This window comes from Strigops habroptila, chromosome 10 (genome assembly GCF_004027225.2).
Source record: "Strigops habroptila isolate Jane chromosome 10, bStrHab1.2.pri, whole genome shotgun sequence".
Taxonomy (NCBI): Eukaryota; Metazoa; Chordata; class Aves; order Psittaciformes; family Psittacidae; genus Strigops; species Strigops habroptila.
In genome coordinates, this window is record NC_046359.1 from 38,060,793 (window position 1) to 38,078,095 (window position 17,303).

Consider the following 17,303-nt stretch of genomic DNA (forward strand, 5'->3'; position numbering starts at 1 on the left):
TTATTTAATTATTTCCTGTTATTAATGGAATGAAATTCCAAATAAACAGCTAGAATGACTATTTTGCAGGAAGCTCATAATCATCAATTCCTACATGTAGAAATCTTCCCCAAATTATAGCAAGCCAGCCTGTTGAACTTGAAAGGCATATTTTATCCCAATCAATGCATAAAAGTAAAATTATCCATAACTAAAGCATGTTTCTCTGCTGTACAGTTCAGCTGTAATGATCCCCACACACTGCACTTGCACATCAATTATGATAATCATAATCACGGTCATTAAGCCGAATGTTCATTATTATCAGGATGCTGGTGACAGCAGATTCATCGGGTGCAATGAGCAGGCAGTCACAGTCCCACCCAAGTTTCTGCAGACAGTGTTGTGCCACATTAAATCTATGATGTGTTCCACATCCCACTCCATTCCAAAAGCTGTAGACGGTAAAGGTCAACTTTATGTTCTGTGCAAAATGCTTAGGTTCTCTAAATTAATTCTTTGCAGTACTGGGTATTTTTATGCTTTTTAGATAATAAAATTCTGTTTAGGGCCAAAATGCCTGTGCAAATAATGAAACAGTGATGCAGTTGTACTGTAATGCACCTATAATAAGGCATCAGAGGAAAGAATCTATCAGGAATGAACATCTTAAAATGTCACTTCCTGAATTTTGCAAACAAGAAAACATTAAATGCTGTCATTAAAGTCATTTTTTTAAAATGCATATGCAAACTAATTCCAATACCGATTAAAGGCTGTAAGCTATAATTTCTGCCTCAGTAAATACGAACATATGTGAGTGTTTTGACAACTCAAAGATTGTAGTTAGCTTATTTGATCCCTTGACTGTCCAGCTGCATTGGAACCTATTGTTGTAGATTAAATTCATAGTGACTGGTAAATTTTTTATATGGATACTTCTCACATAAATTCTATCAAAGGCATTCCATTGTATTTAGACATCAAATATTGAACTTAAAATATGCAAGCATTTTTATTTTTGTAGTGTTTTACAACTGGGTAAACTAACTAGATTCAGTTTCAGATAGAATTATAGAATCATAGAATGGTTTGGGTTTGAAGGGACCGTAAGATCATCCAGTTCCAACCCCCTGCCATGGGCAGGGACATCTTCCACTAGAGCAGGATGCTCCAAGCCCCGTTCAACCTGGCCTTGAACACTGCCAGGGATGGGGCAGCCACAGCTTCTCCGGGCAACCTGTGCCAGTGCCTCACAGTAAAGAATTTCTTTCTTATATCTAGCCTAAATCTCCCCTGTTTAAGTTTAAACCCATTGCCCCTTGTCCTATTGCTACAGTCTCTGATGAATAGTCCCTCTCCAGCACCCTTGTAGGCCCCCTTCAGAAGTGTAGTATTTCTATTTCTTGTTTATTTTTAATGAAGAATTAGAATACAACAGTTTTTCCCTTAACTCAAACTTCTTTGAAATGTAAAGTGAATGAGATAAAATTTTTCAGATTATAACTAGATGAAAAGAAGAACTATTAACTTTTCCTCACATAGATATGGTAATTATAATGTTTAGAGGAAGTCTATGCTAATACCCTTTCATTTTCCAGAAGAAATATAACAAGGCAATATTTTGCTTTGTTGTTCATTTTGCTTCTAAAGTAATTATATAATTTACATACTAATCTTTTTGTGACTTGAATTAAAATGCATACTTATAAACACATGAAAACCTCAGGAAAATACAACTAGGACATGCTCATGCACATACACAGGGTAACGTTTTTATATGTGGTTTAAAAATAGCCAGCTAATATCAAATAATACCTCAGCAGCTCAGCAGGGTCATTGATCCACTGACAACTGAACTGACTCCTTGGTAAAACTTACATGGTAGTTTGTCTTGCCAGCAGTGATTAAGAGAAACTTATTTAGCATAACACTGTCCGAAGCTGAATATATGTTACAGAAGGGTTGTTAGCTCTTCAGGTTGTAATAGAAGTTGCATCCACCAAAATATCACCTCATGGGGATTTCAAAGGAGGGCTGTGTTTAACAAAGTCTTCAGCAAAAATTTTGGGCAGTAATACTTTAATACATTCCTTTTAGCCTTTTGATTCATTAGAACAGGATAATTTTGTTCATAGCACTGATATATACAAAGTTTAAACACAGTTTAGACATAAGAGAGTGACAGGGAGTTCTTTCAAGTTTAATGGTAATGAAAGTACGACCTCACACCTGCCCATAAGACCTTTTTCCATTAAAGTATAGTGAGGAGGTGCAGGTTTGGTTTTGGTTTGGGTTTTTTGAAGAGGTTTTTTGGTTGTTTTGTTTCTGGTAATAATGACCCATTAAAGCAGCAGGTAGGTCATAAATAGCTCTTTTCTCTTCTCTCGCTGTTTGGGTAAGCAGTTTCTAATGGAAGCTTCATATTGATTTAGAATTGGGTTGGAAGGCTGTATGTCATGTTGAGTTAATGTGACGTGAGTTTAGCTGTTTCAGCTAAGCCCATAATTTATATAATATTATATATGTGCTATATGATATTCAATATAAATATATTTACATTGTTTGATATCATCATCTGAGCCTGATCAAGAACTGCTATGGACTGGAAAAGTAAGAGTCTTTACAGGACAAGATCAGTACCACCAGTAAGATCTTTTTTATATATCATACTTCTGCTGTGGAAAAGCAGCCAGTCATATCCTCCACTCATTGCTTTTGAAAGACAAATTCACATCTTTTTATTTGAATTTTGATCTTTGTGCCTTTAACTGCAGTGAGATTTAATTAATGTGTGTTAAATTACCAGAATTATACTCAGAGATAATTTTTAAAGTTTTTATAAAGAATTCTTCTAAAAAATATTACTTCTCAAAATAAGATTCATTGGAACTTGTTGTTCCAAAGGTTAAGTTACTTTCAGGGGAACAAGTAATCACATCTTACACAATTCTAGAATTATTTAGGTTGTAAGTGACCTCTTGAGATCATCTAGTTCAACCCCCACTACTTAGCTAGAACACATTGTGAGGACCATGTCCAGTGGGGTTTTGAATACCTCGAAGGCTGGAGACTCCACAACCTCTTTGGCCAACCTGTGCCAGTGCTCTGTCACTGTCTCAGTAGAAATTCAGATAGCATTTCATGCATTTCAGTTTGTGTCCATTGCCTCTTGTCCTGTCACTGGACACTACTGAGTGTGAGAGGACTCCTGCTCCCTCTGGTTCATTCTCTCCAGGTGTTTCTACACATTAATAAGATCTCCCATTAGACTTCTCCAAACCGAAGAGTCCCAGCTCTCTCAGCCTTTCTTCCTACAAAAGATGTTCCTTAACTATCTTTGTGGCTCTATACTGCACTCTCTACCAACTCCATTATCTTTCTTGTACAGGGAAATCTTAATGTGATTCTGACACCCAATACAAGTAGAAGTAATGCAAACATTACACACACATGTTAGAACATATTCTGAGGAAATTACTTCTCATAGCATTACAAACCCAGAAATATATGAGATGTTCCTGACAAAGCAGGCAATTTAATCAGACTAACAAAGTAAAAAATGGCTCTTCACTAATTTTTAGAATTTTACAAAGAATGTAAGCAGTAAAATATTTTGTTGTTATTAATCAGGTTTTGCCATCATTTTCTGAAGGTTTACCCTAATGTGCAAGAGTAAATATGCAATCTCTCTTCAAGGGAGAGAAAAATCTCTCAGAAAAGGCAACACGGATAGAACAAAACTTATATAACCAAAGCTGTATTTAATCAGGCTTTTAAATGCTTAACATGTAGGTGCTGAACTTCCTCAAATCATACTTACCAGAAAAAGAGTTGAGGAAATCTGACATCTCATTGCATCAGCTATATGTGATTTCATAACATGCTAGAAAGATTCCCATTGGATTCCATGATCTCTGGATGAGGCTCAAATTCACAGAGTTCTAATACGATAACAATCTAAAAAAAGTAAACCATACTTTAATTTTTGCAGTGACTTACCTTGTCTGCTACCCACTTCTTAGGATTTTCTTCTCGGAAGTGTTTAGTTCCGTATGCTTCTTGGCCATATTTGCCTGACCCATGAATTAATGGGTCATACTTCTTATCTTTGCTATATGAAGAAAATGGCAGAAATCTGAAAGTCAAGAATAGTTTAAAACGAGTTATGCTCAACTCCAGATGCCACAGGATTGATGTAAATCATAGATACCAGTGCTACAGGAGGTGACATGAACACATGTTCCTATAATTTTCAACTAAATTCTTAACGTTCCCCCTTGATATTAGAATCATAGAATCAGCTAGGTTGGAAAAGACCTTTAAGATGATTACCCCAAGACTGCCAAGACCACCACTAAAGCATATCACTGTGGGCCTCATCTACATAGTTTGTGAACACTTTATTATGAGAGGATTACTGCATTTTCCCCTATAGCTGCTTTCAAATTAAATTTGGAGCAAAATTTGGACTTTCATTGGGATAAAATGAAGACGTTCTGTACAAACATGTAACTTGGTTCTCTTGTACCTTAAACTAGGTATGCATGATTTAATATCTGTTCATTAAAACTAAATAAACTGTACTGTCATTTAGCAGAATACAAACTTATACAAGTAGTACTATTGATTTTCACAAAGCAAAGAAATTATTTCTTCTGAATTCACAAGTTGTGTACTTCATTCTCAAGTTATAACGCTGTCCTAATTAGCAATCTTTTGGAATCTGATTCCTTCACCTTTGGTCATACTGATGGCGGACTCCCTGCTTACACAGTGCCACTGAACAACGAAGCTCCAGCTACCTGCTTTGATCATGGAACAGTTTTTCAGATGGATGTCCCTAACTCTTATGGACAACTGCAGGTTTTCTGGGTAGGTTCCACAGCAAACGGTATGGACGAAGGTGAGAAATATATGTATAGGATCTGCAAAAGACCCTACAAAGATGTCTTAGCTCCATCTATTTCAGTTTGCAAGAGAGTTACAGGAGCAAACAAGTACCTTTTAATATAAAGTAAAACCTTGTGAGTTAACTTATGATTGCTGGTATTCTGAAAAAGCAACATGCATTCTTTATTCCACAAGTGCAGGAAAAAATATTATACAGTAAAATTAGAAATATATGTTTCAGAAGTTTAACGCATGACTTTAATTTCCATGACAATAGGTGTAGTTAAGTAAAACCTTTTCCTAGTTGAAAGCTTTTCAGAATCCAGAATCCCTATAAAAGTTAGACAGTCAAACAAGTTTTTGATAAGATAGGGATTAAAATACCTTTCTTTGTCTCTTAGCTGAGACAGACTCAGAAAATTATTTGTTTGGACTAACTGATCCATCAGCAACTGTTTCAGTGTTTGTTTGCTTAAATTACATTTCTTTCTTTCCACTTCATAAAAAGAAACAGGTTTAGAATCTTGCCAGCAATATCATTTTAATCCATGAAGTACCACAAACAAATGACATGTAAAGTTAGTGAAAGAAAAACACTGAGTTAGCAGACTTTTAAATTATACAAAGCTATAGTAGCATGTGTATACTCAAGGGAAAGGACACTCTCACATAAGACAGATTATGGTACTTGTAATGCTAATTTGCACATGGGATGGACATCACACACACACAAAAATTAATGTGGCCCCAGTGTCCCAGAGAATACATCGAAGGTGCTGTGAGCCGGCTGCTCCACTTGCAGTTTTTATCACTTCTGAATTGCATTTTAATAGTACATTTTTCTTTTGTTCAGACATGAAAGAAAATTGGCTTTCTCAGGGGATCGGATAGCTGAGAAGACAAGGCTAGCCATTTAGGGATTTGCCCATGTATGCGTAGAATGTAGTTGAGCCATAGTATTCATAATTTAACATGAATGTTATATGTGTAAAATTTATACACAAAATGGCAAAAAAAAAATAATCATGGAAAGTAAAATATAAAGTAAATTATTATAGTTTTCCCTATAAAATTTCCTACATAGAGATTTTGATTTTACTGTGGATCACTTAATCTTTGTCTTTTTGGCAAAAGAATGTGATCAATGTTCTACCACGATTCCAAACAAAAGCATACATACACTGTAGCACTTTAAGACACAACTAACAGCATGTTCTACGTGTAGTTTAGCATAAATGTGGTCTTCCGCAATTGTTCTATTATCTCCTCTAAGATAATTAAGTGGAGTATGTGCCATACAGCCTGGAATGTATGTCCATGGCTGAGTAAAAGAAAAATTATATCAGCTATGAATTTCTGAGGAAGAACATTGAACAATAAAAAATATTAAAATTGAAATGAAATAACTAAAAATATAATAGGGTATAATGGTACAAAGTAGCCTGAAGTAGAAACTTTCTTTTTTTAATCCTGTTACAGTTCTGCTGTCAGAGCCAGGTGGGCAGATCCTTATAGTGCTAACAATCTAACTACAAGAAAGGATTATATGCTTGCAAATTCAATGTCTGTTTAAAGCAACTAAGAATTCTCATTACTCTACATGAATAAGTAATTAAAAAGAACATTAAAACAATTTTTTGTGTTAAGTAGGGTAACCAAATTAATGGGAGTCATACAAAAGTCATTATACCCCCACAACCAATAATAATAGCAAAAAGCAATAGCACTGCAAAACACTTCAGTAATGGTATTGTGTTCTGTAGCTCTATACATACACCTGACACAGCTTTTCCCAAAATTAATGACATTATGTGCTCTGAATGTGACAGAAGAGAGTGATGGAAGGAGAAGAAAATTAAATCCAGACAATGGTATGATGCGCACAAATTTAGACCTCAATAATTTTTTCCTCAAAAAGCTCACTCTCAGGATTCTTACATCTGTGCTTCAGCTTCAACTTGTGATTTAAATATAAATTCAGAAATCCTGAAAGGTTTTCAGTAAATATGACAGAGATAGAAGTAGAAGGATCAAAGAAGAATAAAAATCCATTTTGGTGTTATATTATGCCATAAAACATAGCATAAGCTGAGTCCTTCCAAAAGTTGATGATTTAATGGGAGCTGAACGTTCCCTAAAGAAATAAATTTAAAACTGAAAAATTATTTCATTTCACCCACGACAAAAGCTTGAATGAGAGATATGCCAAAGAATACATTCAAGACAGGGGGAAAGAGCTGGAACCAAAAATGGGAAACTGCCTCAGGTTCTACAAACAGCAGTATTACACATAGATAACCTGAGGGAGGACCAGACCAAAGCTGGTAGTGTCACTGGTAACAAAGGCCAACTGCATGGTTGCCAAGACCACAGTATGTTGAACCTACTAAGCATAAAAAGACCTAGAAGCCTCGACTTAGTAGCCAGTCCTGGAGCTGACAGCTGCTAGTGGCGTGTATTTGAATTTTGAAAGATATCCTAGATATTTGTTGTTAACAAAAATTTCTTTCATTCTCCCTTCACTCATCCTATCCTGCACCTCCCTGCTAATATTCATTACTATTAATTTCATCTTTCTAATCCTTCTTTTCATCATATTTTTATCCCCTCATGATCTTTCCTCCTGCATGCCTCACCTACCATTTCTTCCTTCCATTCTGTCTTTTTTATTGTACTATTTCTCACTATTGTGATAGGAGGTGGAAGAGGCCTTTTAGACACTGAAGACTTCCCAATTGGGTTGACCAAGATGATAGAAGCAGCAGTAGGTACTGGGCTCTAGTGTCTATGACAATGTGAGAGGAGAGAGCAGCAGGAAGCAGGATTTGTCAGGTCCATCATTTACTGCTGGTGGCACTGTCCCAATGCTGTACGATACCAACAGGACACAGTTCAGAGGCATTAACGTTTTCTTGAATTTAATGGTGGCAAAAAAACAGAGTGGTCCTTCTGCATGCTCTCTGGACCTGCCTAAGAGGCAAAACTCCAGCAGTGTAGCAGGGCAAACAGGTAATCATGATACCAAAAATGCTTCAAACTTTAACCAGGCTTCTGAGAAAGAACTGGCAGTAGATCTACTGACAGACTGCCATACATGCTGCACGACCAGCACACAATAAGAAATATTAAAACCACTGAACTAGAAGGTTTTTCAAACTTTCATAATATTTGTATGTACTGTACAGTTTTGTAATTTAGTAGTAAAAATGCTACCAAAATCTTAACTCTAGTGTACAATAGTGGAGTCAAATTGTGGTTCTATGCAATAGCAATTCAATTCCTTGTTGTGTTGATCTAATTCAAATAAAACAGTTTTACCTCACTTCGCAGACCATGAACAATTAGCTCCAAAAAAACTGTGCTTCTCTATCAGAAAGCTGTGACTCTTTCATATTTTATTTTCCTTAAATAAAACATTAAATTAATTTTAACCTCTCAAATTCGTGTTATACCTGAAGTAATTTCATCATCAAACCCAACAACATCTATCTTTTCACTATGGGAACAAAGGAAGAAGTACAATGGTTTTCCATAGCAAAATAACTGCAGCAGCACAGCCATTATTTAGTTCATAATGAGTGCGTATTAAAATCAAAATGTTATTCACAAAAACAAAGACAGAATATTTTACTTCACCTATCTAGTCAGATGGCCTTTAGTGCAGTATCTTGCCATAAGAAACTTATTTCAGGCGCATTATTAAACATATTGTCTACAGCAATATACTAACTGCATACTTTTTTAATCCACTATCAATTGCTTTTATCCTAACAACAGGAAATCTAAGAATCCTCTGGCTTTTTTGTTTAACTCCTGTCTGCAATAATGCAAAGTGACAAAGAAAAACATCGTCTAGTTCTTGCAGGAAATAAAAGATCTCTTCTGCAGTAAATTCTGGAACTTCTTAATTATACACAGACTTATTATCTGCATCCCCAGTGTTATAAAGTACCAGAACTTCATTAGAAAAATTAAGATGGAAAAATGAAGGCACTACTTTGTAAATTTCCAGTGGAAATTAGCTGGAAGAAGCAGAGGAATACTGGATCAAAAGAGGGTAATCATGCTTAACTGTGCCCTAGAGCACCCGCATGTATAATACAATTTGCACAGTAACTACCTCTCCTATTACTGCTTGTTTGGAGTATTCTGTGTTAATGGGGTTAGCTAATTTAGTATTTTAACTTAAAAAGACTCTGCTGATTAATAAATGTTGCACACTGTGCTAGTAATTAAAATAAATGGAAGAGTTACAAATAGAAGTTGAATTGTTAAGAAAACATTATCTGAAAATATATGATAATCCCTGTTTATCATAATACAATGACAGTCCGGAAAATATGCAAATTGCTGAAGTTGCAAAGCATATGAAGAAAGTTTTCAGATGTATTATATTTGTATGACATAAAATGTAGATGCCATTTTCACTACAGCTAAATGAGAAATACAGTAAAAGATCTTATAAATGTAGAAATTAAAGGATTTTTTTAAACTTTTAAATCTTATTGAAGTGCCCTGTTTTTTAAATGTTATTACCATTAATACCAGGCAGCTCATCACACTGATGCTCTCCAAGTACAGAGCTTATTTAGATCACTAACTGCTCTGTAAGTGCACCTTTTGAGCACAGCACTGCGTAGCACAGAAGCCCCTAACCTGGTTCTAAAGGAAAGCATTATCTTGCTGAGAATAAGCCCGTGAGGGGCATGGTGTTGCAGTGTTCACACAGCACACGAGAGGCAGGGTGTGCAAACATTGCACTCTGCTGCACACAAGCAGTGCATTCAGGACTGGCTTGGCTATCTCCAGTGCAGCACTGAGCACCGACATAGCCAGAAGCAGAGATGACTTGCCTGATGTCACACCAGAAGACTACAATAAATCAGTAAACCTCAGCCTTACAGCACTGCTGGCTTATCCCTATTCTATCACCACATTGCAACTCATTCTGATGTGTGTTGACTTCATAAAGATGTTTAAAAGTATTCTTTGAAGCATGAGGCATATTACGTGAGACAGATTTTAGCAAAGTTAATGAAAATAATTCACTTTTTTAGTCCAGCATGCAGCTGCATGCAACTGAATAAAGAAATTGTCACACTTAGTGATCTAAATCTGCTAGATCCAGCAGTTGGTGTCTCAAACTAGACACTAGTTTATTAAGTGGCCATCCCGAAGGAGTCCAATTGTCATTCCTACCCAAGCGGAGGGGGAAATCACTTCATTTGTATGAAAAATAGCACAATAAGGCAGTAACAGTTTCAATTACATGAAGAAAAGGAATCATTCTTATTAGGCTAGATTACTCAGTTGCTCTATAGGAAATTCCAGCAGTTACTTTAAGGAAGCACAACATTCTCTCTTGCTTTCATTTGTACTGCTTCCGCCTGCCTCAAATTCTCCCACAGCTTTTTCAGTTATTTCTGCATTATATCAGAAGCAATAACTTTCTCAGAGCTTGAAACACTTAGAGAAAACATATTACCACTTTAAAGAACCCTGATAATCAGAGGCAAGTGAGAATTCTGAATTTTTTTGGAAATTGCAGGTATACACTCACAATTTGTCTATCTCAAAAGGTATCACACAATATTCAGGATTTCATTTTATGCAAACACAAGCTTTCCCAACAAATGCCACATACTTCCGCTGCTCATTCCCTCCTTATTTTCTAAGACAGAGGAATAATCAGCATAGGAAGCACTACCAGGAAGAAATACAGTCCCAAAGTACACAATTACATAGAAAGAAACAGAAATTTTTCAATTTATAATAGACACTGGTGAGGAAAAAAAAAACTACTGCAGAATCCGAGTAACCCTTTGCGGACTCCTCCCTGGAGACCAGCATCTCACACAGCAGCTGCAGCATTACTGGAGAGTGTTAGTCCTGATGATGACCTGCAACTCTGTCACCACCTTTTCAAGGTTACAGATGTGATCCTTGCATGGTTGGTTGAAAATGAACCACAGACAGAATGATCACAGCCTGAAAATGTATAATACACTAGACATTTAGCATGCATGAAGCTGAGAATCACTGGTGTTAGGACATTGCTTCTGTGCGTTAAGGATGGCTCTAAATGCTTCCTTACCCATAAGGGAAATAAAGACCCCTGGTCAATTAATATCTAAGTTGGAGACTCCAAATTTAAACTGTTCAAGACCAAAGCTTCACAATTCACTCATTGAAGAGAGCCAGAAAAATATTTATTACAAGATCTGACCTTCTGACACTGTTGGCACAGTGGTGTCTGGGGTAAACCTCATCAAATAAAGACTGGGCAATATAGTCATGCCTTTAAATGAAGAACATCATCCATTCATTGAATGCATCAGTCAAAACTTATTCAGTGAAAAGAACAACTTAAATGAGAGGTAGAACATTGATTATTACCCAGTGGTTGGTTTTTGGGGTTTTTTGTTTCTTTCTTTTTTTCTTTTTTTGAATTTCACTGGTAAAAGCTAGAAATAAAAATAAAGAAGAAAAAAAAAGAAATAAAAAGAAGAAAAAATAGCTCGGATTTAAACTGAAATGTGAGACTTAAGCTGCTTCCCTGTCACCCCAATAAATAAAAGAACACGAAGAGGAGTAGAAACCAGAAGTACATTTTTACTTGTAACTTAACTCAGTTATGGTTTTGTTACCAAAGGAATAAAAGGTACTATATATCTCATTTTTTGCACCAAATACAAAAAAATAACATTGCCTAAATGTGGAAAAGAAGCCAAATTAAGATTTTTTTTTCTTTCTATTTAAAATCACTGTTAATATTAAATCAGGAAAATGATCCAACAATAAAACTAGAAAAGCCAAAGCATGCAAATGAAATTGATTCTGGCATTCTTCAGTCCTAGTCCTGACATGTGGCAACATGGAGCTGATGCAAAAGCTTGAAACAGATCAAAGATAGCAAAGCTTTGTCTCCCAGTCAATCAGTGGATCGCAAGCTGCTCATGAGGAAAAATGACTCCTTTCTCTCCTGAATTCTGGTATTAATGTGCCAGAGGATTGCCAAAAGCAGTGAATTCAAGGGAGAAGTTGACAAAACATCAATTTTTTCTAGTTAATGACAAACCCAGAGCAAGTGACTTAACAGGCCTGTATTATGACTGGACAAGAGAGTTCCATCATGACAAGAAAAGAACTGGAAATATTTTGTCAATAGCTTTAAATCTTTCGGGACAGAAACCTTAAATCTTTTGGCATGGATTATGTCTGTATTTGGGATCGTATGGAAATGAACTGGTCTGTCTGACACTAATACAGATGCTATGGCTTAGGAAAACAAACTGCTTCAAAGACGATTACAGTTTTACAAACGATTACATGTTCTAACACGTGCAACATGTGCTCCCTCCCCTTCCGAGTGAGCTTTCCTAACCTCCTGGGAGAGAAAGTAAGTCTCTTTGGCATGCAACACCATTTTTTCCTCACATAATCTGCAAACTCAGTGAATGTGAAGACCAAACCAGTATTTTTAACTTGGCAAGGTGCAGGTGGCAAAACAGAATTTGCATTTGTTTTCTTATTTCCCATGAAACCCACCTGTTGCATCCCATATTATTATTACTATTACAAGTTCGTCTGCAGATTCATAGATATGGATGGCACATGTCACACAATTACAAGATAGGGTCTCTGCCCTGAACAGTTTATAATCTAAGGACACAGAATTTAGAAGGATGTACATAGAATGTTTGCTAGTAAGCTGTCAGGTTTGACATTTCATTTTGTCAGACATGAAAGATTCCTGAAAGCAACGGAATAAAGAAAACATTCTCATAACAATATAAGAAAAAACAAAGAACTTACTCTTTGTCATGTATACAGTTTCCCCAATCCTCCTTTTTCATTTCCTCTCTGGCCTTGTCTAGTGGTGAATCGACGAATGCTGCCATGTGCAAAGTTGGTTCCAAAGGCTTGTGGCGCTGCCAAAATACTTCACTAGTATCACGGAAAGGACCCTGAAAGGTATAGCATAATGTAAGTGCGTTATTGTGGGGTTACAGTTCTTTTCTTTGCTTCTTTTATTCATGAAATATTGCTGACAAAAGAGGACACAGAATGTCTGGGAAGTGTAGCAAGACTTTTCCTTCAAAATCATTACAGCAGTTCATTTTGGTAGAGTTACAGGTAACACAAAGGTTGACAGCATGCTCTAAAGCTCCAAAGAGAAATGTGCCCTCCAGATTTATTTAGTTAGTAATAAATATTGATTATTTTAAACTAATAAATTGTTAGCACTGATTAAGAAATTTCGCTTTTCCCTAGGAGAAAAATATTGGTAAAATGAAATCTGATACATGAGTATTAACTGTAACTAGATTCTGTTTAAGTAGAAAGCTGAAGTCTTTTCCTTTTGATAGGATAAATAATGTTTTACCTTAAAGAACATGCTCTTTTCAATTGAACTATAAAGCGATCTGGAAGGTAACTTAATACATGACTTAATATATAATTCTTCTAATACAATTCAAACTACTGACTTTAATAATATAGGCAGATGATAGTCTATTTTTGAAAAGTCTAATTCCACATTAATTTCACTATGCTTTAAAAACAAAAAGCAAGCTCATTATTCTTTCCCAAGTCTCTACATATATTAATTCCTTTTTTACAGATACATTGTTTAATAACTGATCATATCAGCTTTTACCATTTTATAACACAGCTAAATAGCAACAGGAAGCCCTTCCCTGTGCTGTCAAAGTGACATATCCTATGTCTTGCTTTTAGTACTAACAAGTAAGAACTTAACTGAAGTATAACTAGTGCTATATTACGCTCAGGACAGTTTAGTGGCAATTCTGGATTTAGAAGTGTTGCTAATGAATTTTTACTTTATTTTCATCATCGTTGATCCTGCAATGAACTAGTGAAACCTTCTGAAACTATGAACAGACAAAGACTCCTAATCACACCCTTTATTCTTAAAGATATCCTTCTTTAAATAGGTTATCACTAACAAGTCACAGCTGGAGTTACTGCAAGCACTGAGTGAAGACTGTGGGGCTAATAAAAAGAAATGATTCACGCCTCATTTATGTTCACTTATGTTTTACATTAATAGAAACCAATAATAGGAACCAGTTACCATAAAAGTCATGGACCGTAAATAACACAAATGGCAAATAAGTATCATCTAGTACTTTTCACAGCTGGACAGGAGGATTGCTATATTTGAAAGTAGTTAATGGATTTCTATTGGAACTTTACTTTTTAAAGGCACAGCACCATGGTCTGGAGATTGTTTTAAAGGTCCTAGTAAGCAAATAAGCATAACATTTACACTTCTTGCAGAGATGTTCTTGCTTCTATTTTCTGAGTAAAAAAAAATGTTAATTTAATATGACTACAAGAAGTTTTTTAAAACAGAATGAAAAGTGTTATCGCCTGTGAAGGAACATCAATACTAGAACAGGCCATTAAAACTAGTAAGCAATGTTCTAGTAATACATAATCTGATGATGAAGTTGTAAAAATAGTTTAAAATTGATAATAAAAAATGAATACTCTCTATTGCAAGATGTTTGTGCCAAGTGGGTATAAAGAGGAAAGAAGAAAGAAATGGACTATTAACAAATGGCCTATAATCAAATTATCAAATAGACTATAATCAAATTTATTATTAATTATAATAAATAGTTTTGCTTTTAGAAAATAGTCTTCCAGAATATTGTATTTCTTCTTCGTTGTAAAATATTGTCTCATATTCCACCAGGGTAAGGACCAAATCAGATTTCCAAGCAAAGGAGTTATTCCACTTTTAAGACCTTCTAACTCTTTCTCAATCCATAGTTCAAAGGAAATTAATAGAGAGGAGGGGGAAAAGAGTGCAGCTAAGCAAAGGTCTTTCAAGCAAGCCTGTGTCATCACTAATGAAAGTGGGATATATGTGTTAGAATACTAAGATAATACTAAATATTACCTGTGGCTTTTTTCATTACTCTGAATCATGTATTTGAGGAAACTTACCTAGCAATAGGCACCTAAGGAATGTATCTAAGATGACAAGACCTCTAAAAAATCCACTTATCTATTTCCATTTTACAAGATTAACTGTAAGATGTGTGGAATCTGTGCTAGAATGGTGCCTGCAAACATTTCAGGCATCCTGCTTCAAAATGGAAATCCTCCGGGGGAGGTCAGGCTAGAAGAGGAAAGGATGGACTCAACCAAGAGTTTTCAGCCTGAAAACAACTCACACAACTCTATGTTCTATGTTTGGAATTTGTACCGAGTAGCACAAATCTCACTACTGATTGGTTTGCCAAATAAAGGTTAGCAGATCAGCATTTTTACTACTTTATCAGGGAAACAGAAACTACTGCTGAAAATTAAGTTCTACATGAAATTATATATTCTTCATAGCCCCAATCCCAGCACGCAAAAAACCCCCTCAAAATGGCAATGTGCTTTCTGTTATCAACGCCTTTTATTGAAGAGATGACTAATTTTAGCACTATCTGTGTTTCCACCAAACTGTAGTTCTAGTTAATTCAGTAATAAAAATGATAGATCTAACTGATGTATATTTAGACTTTTATTTTAAATATACTATCTTACACACACAGAGCTTACATATAAAATGCTAAATACTTATTTCCCAAAGAGAAAGCTGAAAAATAGTATTTTTTAAAGATACATAATTGACATTCTCATATAACATATCGAACCCTATAGGCAATACATATTTTAGGTACCTGCAGTGAAGTAACAAGTGAGTCACAGTGGGCTGGAGAGATGTTAGAAAAAGAAGCTTGGTGTGAAAAAGTGTTACCACAGAGAGCTAGGACACAAGTATATCTAGTAATTAAATTCCTTATTGTCACACCAGACAACTTTCAGGATGATGTGATGGGTTTTCATTTCCAGCTGTTTCACCAGCTCAAACCAGTGTCCTTTCTTAGACATACAACCCTAAATTGTCCAAGTGTTGTGTAGGGATTTAGCCGTGTGACTCCCATTAACATCAATAAGAGTCGCGCGGCTAAATCCACGCTCTGTGCTTTGAAAATTTACCCCACAGTGTACATCCCAGGGTGCGGAAAGGATTAAAGTATTATATAGTAAATTCCCTCTTTGAGGTGCAGAAAATAAACAGAACTCTTCTGGTTTGTTCTAAAAGGCTATCTGTGCATGACTGCTGTGCGTGCGTCTGAACTTAGAAAGGTCTGTAAAATATTCCAAACCCAAACAGAAGCTTGTAAGATACTTTGTATACAGTTTTACAAGGGAAAACCTCTGAGCTCTCTCTTTACTTAAAAGCACGATTCCTTTACCATGTCCATTAGGCAAAATCTTGCCCTCTATCCTGAGAGCCAGGGCATCCAGTCACATCCTGCTGAAGGACTGTCATACTCCCTTTGGTCCCAGAAGGTAAAGCTATAACGTCGTATTTATCTCAATCCCAAATTTCCTGATCACCCAAACTGTTTGTGGGCTCACATTTTGTCTCAATTCTACTGTGAGTTGAGTTCATTCGATGAGGAAGCTCAAGCAGTCAAGGTAGGGAGAATGTAAGGAGGGAAGAACAAAGACAAAGAACTCCTCTGAAGTCAATCCTTAATGTTATAAGTGGATCTTCAGTGAAAGCTACTGAGAAGAACACATTTAGAAGCATTGTCTTTCTAAGCAAAATAGAGGTTCTGAAGATGTTGTTGTCATTGAAACTCAAACAGGCACTAAAAGTGTATGTGTGTGGTAAGTAGAAAGTTCAGTAGATTGGACAAACTGAAAAATTCTTCAGAATAGAGGGAAACAGAATACTTCTATCCCAAAAGTAACTTCATCAGGCACTTACTGGCAAAAGCTATGTGTCATTGTATTGCCATCAAGTGAGGAACATAAAGGTCTCAAAAGTCTGTCTGCTGAGAATATTCGGCATATTCCCGGTTTTGACTGTCAGGTGGCAAAAGCTGTTTTGTCATCTTGTAGGACGTTCATGCTGATGCATTATCTCAGAGATCTCCATTACTTTATAGAAGAGAAAACAAAGCTACCTGTAACATATGTTGACAGGAGCCAAAATAAAAATTGAGACCATGACAGTAAAGAGTGGGAGTTGGGCAACTTTGCTGTGCTGCAGACCAAAATGTAGAAATGCATGTAATTTAAGCTGACACACAACTAGTGGACACAAAAGAGCAGGAATGAAAAGAGATGGAGAGGATGTCTCTTGGCCTTCATATGGAAAACAACTGCAAAATGAGGAAAAAGTTATCATAACTGGCTAATTTATCCTCTTATTTTTCATTTATCCTATTTTTATTGATTTAAAATTGGAAATGGTCGTGGTTTAAGCCCAGCCGGTAACTGGGAATCATGCAGCCGCTGCTCACTCTCCCCTTCTTCCTTCCCCCGCTCCCGGAGGGATAGGGAGGAGAATGGAAAGAATGTAACTCCCATGGGTTGAGATAAGAGCAGTC

General features: G+C 36.0%; 1 protein-coding gene across 2 annotated transcripts in view; it reads right to left on the reverse strand.

Annotated features, from left to right (window-relative positions):
- The window catches only part of SPATA17 (spermatogenesis associated 17), an 81,337-nt gene that overhangs the window by 15,326 nt on the left and 48,708 nt on the right, over nucleotides 1-17,303 (reverse strand). For both annotated transcript variants that reach the window (XM_030499555.1, XM_030499554.1), the window contains 2 exons: nucleotides 12,688-12,839; nucleotides 3,982-4,117 (listed from right to left, as the gene is read on the reverse strand). In XM_030499555.1, coding sequence (XP_030355415.1) covers nucleotides 3,982-4,117; nucleotides 12,688-12,839 — 288 coding nt within the window. The remainder of the gene's footprint in view (nucleotides 1-3,981; nucleotides 4,118-12,687; nucleotides 12,840-17,303) is intronic.